At 45.0% G+C, this 1,790-nt stretch overlaps 1 protein-coding gene across 1 annotated transcript in view; it reads right to left on the reverse strand.

The window, feature by feature from the left end:
• Positions 1–1,790, reverse strand: part of g6fl (g6f-like) — a gene marked incomplete at both ends in the record, with an annotated part of 10,806 nt that overhangs the window by 8,316 nt on the left and 700 nt on the right. The window contains 3 exon segments of the mRNA XM_080500490.1: positions 456–791; positions 1,079–1,114; positions 1,432–1,698. Coding sequence (XP_080356616.1) covers positions 456–791; positions 1,079–1,114; positions 1,432–1,698 — 639 coding nt within the window.

The raw sequence follows: 1,790 nt of genomic DNA on the forward strand, positions 1-1,790 counted from the left end.
TGTGGAATTTAATAGAAAAAAACAAAGTACGAATAAGTGGGCGTCGAAACATAACAAATACAGATGCCTGCAGCCATTACACAAGAGGTCAGTGAAGGATTTGATGAGTATGAAAATGATGTGAGTGAGTCATCACAGTTGGCCTTTAGAGCAATCTCAACCCCACCAAATACCTATGGAATATTTTATGATTAAAAGATCAAATACGGGGATATCTTGCAGTGGAATTGCATTCAATTCCTGGAGCAGCCTTAGAAGACACTCACATACGCGTCAAAGTGAATAAAAGATTTTTTAGACTTTCCTTTGATTTGTCATCTGGTCTTTTAATGTGTTCAACAGAGCATCTTATATGTTTATCAGCGGAGTCAAATAGGATACCTAAACACACTCGTCTTGATTTATTCGTACTGATTCACCTGCTCTTTCCATTGTGTGCTGATTGTGATTCATACCTTTCACCACACTGAGCCGTGTCCTCTGGTGGAAGACGTTGTCATTGAGGTACACTTCACACAAGTACAGCCCACCGTCTTTGAGCCCTGGGGTGAGTACAAAGGAAAAGCTCCCAGCCTCTGGGTTGTATGGAGGACCAGCCAGTTGGATTTTCTTATTCTGCTCAGTCAGTAAGGTGGAGCCCCTCCAGCGGTCGTACTGGTACACCAGCTTCATACTCCTGTGCTTTTTCATGTCTGGTGGAAGCCAGTGAAGCAGGACGTAGTCCCCCTGGACATTGGGACAGGTCAGAGGAAAAGAGGCCTGGGCCTGAGAGGCCGTAGAGATCACGGGACCTTCAGGCAAGGACAGAGGAGGACAAATATGATATTAAAGTGTGAGAAAACACATCAACTGGGAATTCAGAGTCAAACGAGAATAGAGGAGGGAGGTTAAGACAGACAGAGCAAACACAACAGCAAGACAGCAGGGGAAATGGAGATAGGCGAAAAATTCCTACAACAATGGGGATTATGTTCTTATATGCTGAGAGTCACTTCAGTTTTTCTTCCATTCTGTTCTGCCTGATTAGCAAGCTGCTGACGCAGGACTTTCAGTCTGCTGGCGCTACAGAGTTACTTACCATGTGTTATGTTGGTGAATGTGGCCACTTTGTCAGCTGTGAGAAGAGGGAACCCAAGAAAAGGAAAAAAGGGGGCAAAAAGCAAATAATGAATAATACATAAATGTAGCAACTAGAATATTCACAGTAGAACAAGCTGTATTTCAGAGCAGATCTCCAGTTTGCTTCTGAGTCTTGAAATTGGTCTGTAAAAGTAAATACTTTGAAGAACTGTAGCTACAGGACTCCTAAATAAATAATGGTGTTGCTGGAGTTGCTGGCATTGATGCCCACTCACACCGTCAATAACAGCAACAACACATGCATTCTACTCCTCAGTGCCTCCACATTTCTTCCTCCCCGGTCAGCCTCACCATCCACAGTCACGTCCACATTGAAAGCAAACAGAGTGCTCCCGCTGTTACCCCAGGCTTGAACCATGCAGACATAAGAACCACTGTCACCCGTCTGGATCTGTGGCAGTTTAGTCACCGTCCATGCATTGGTCTTTTTCTCAGTCTTCATGGAACTCACTCCAGGAGTTACCCAGAGGATTTTGGTGCTGACAGAATTTGGAGTGACCTTGGCAATCAGCCGCAGGGTGCTGTTCTGAGGAACGGGTGGAGCGGGGATGACTGAGACTGGAGATGAGAACAGAGGGGATAGAATCCGTTATGGCGTAAGTATACACTGAATCCTCGAAAAGGTCCAGAAAAAGCAGTCATTATGGTCG

Source organism: Blennius ocellaris, assembly GCF_963422515.1.
Source record: "Blennius ocellaris genome assembly, chromosome: 8".
NCBI lineage: Eukaryota > Metazoa > Chordata > Actinopteri > Blenniiformes > Blenniidae > Blennius > Blennius ocellaris.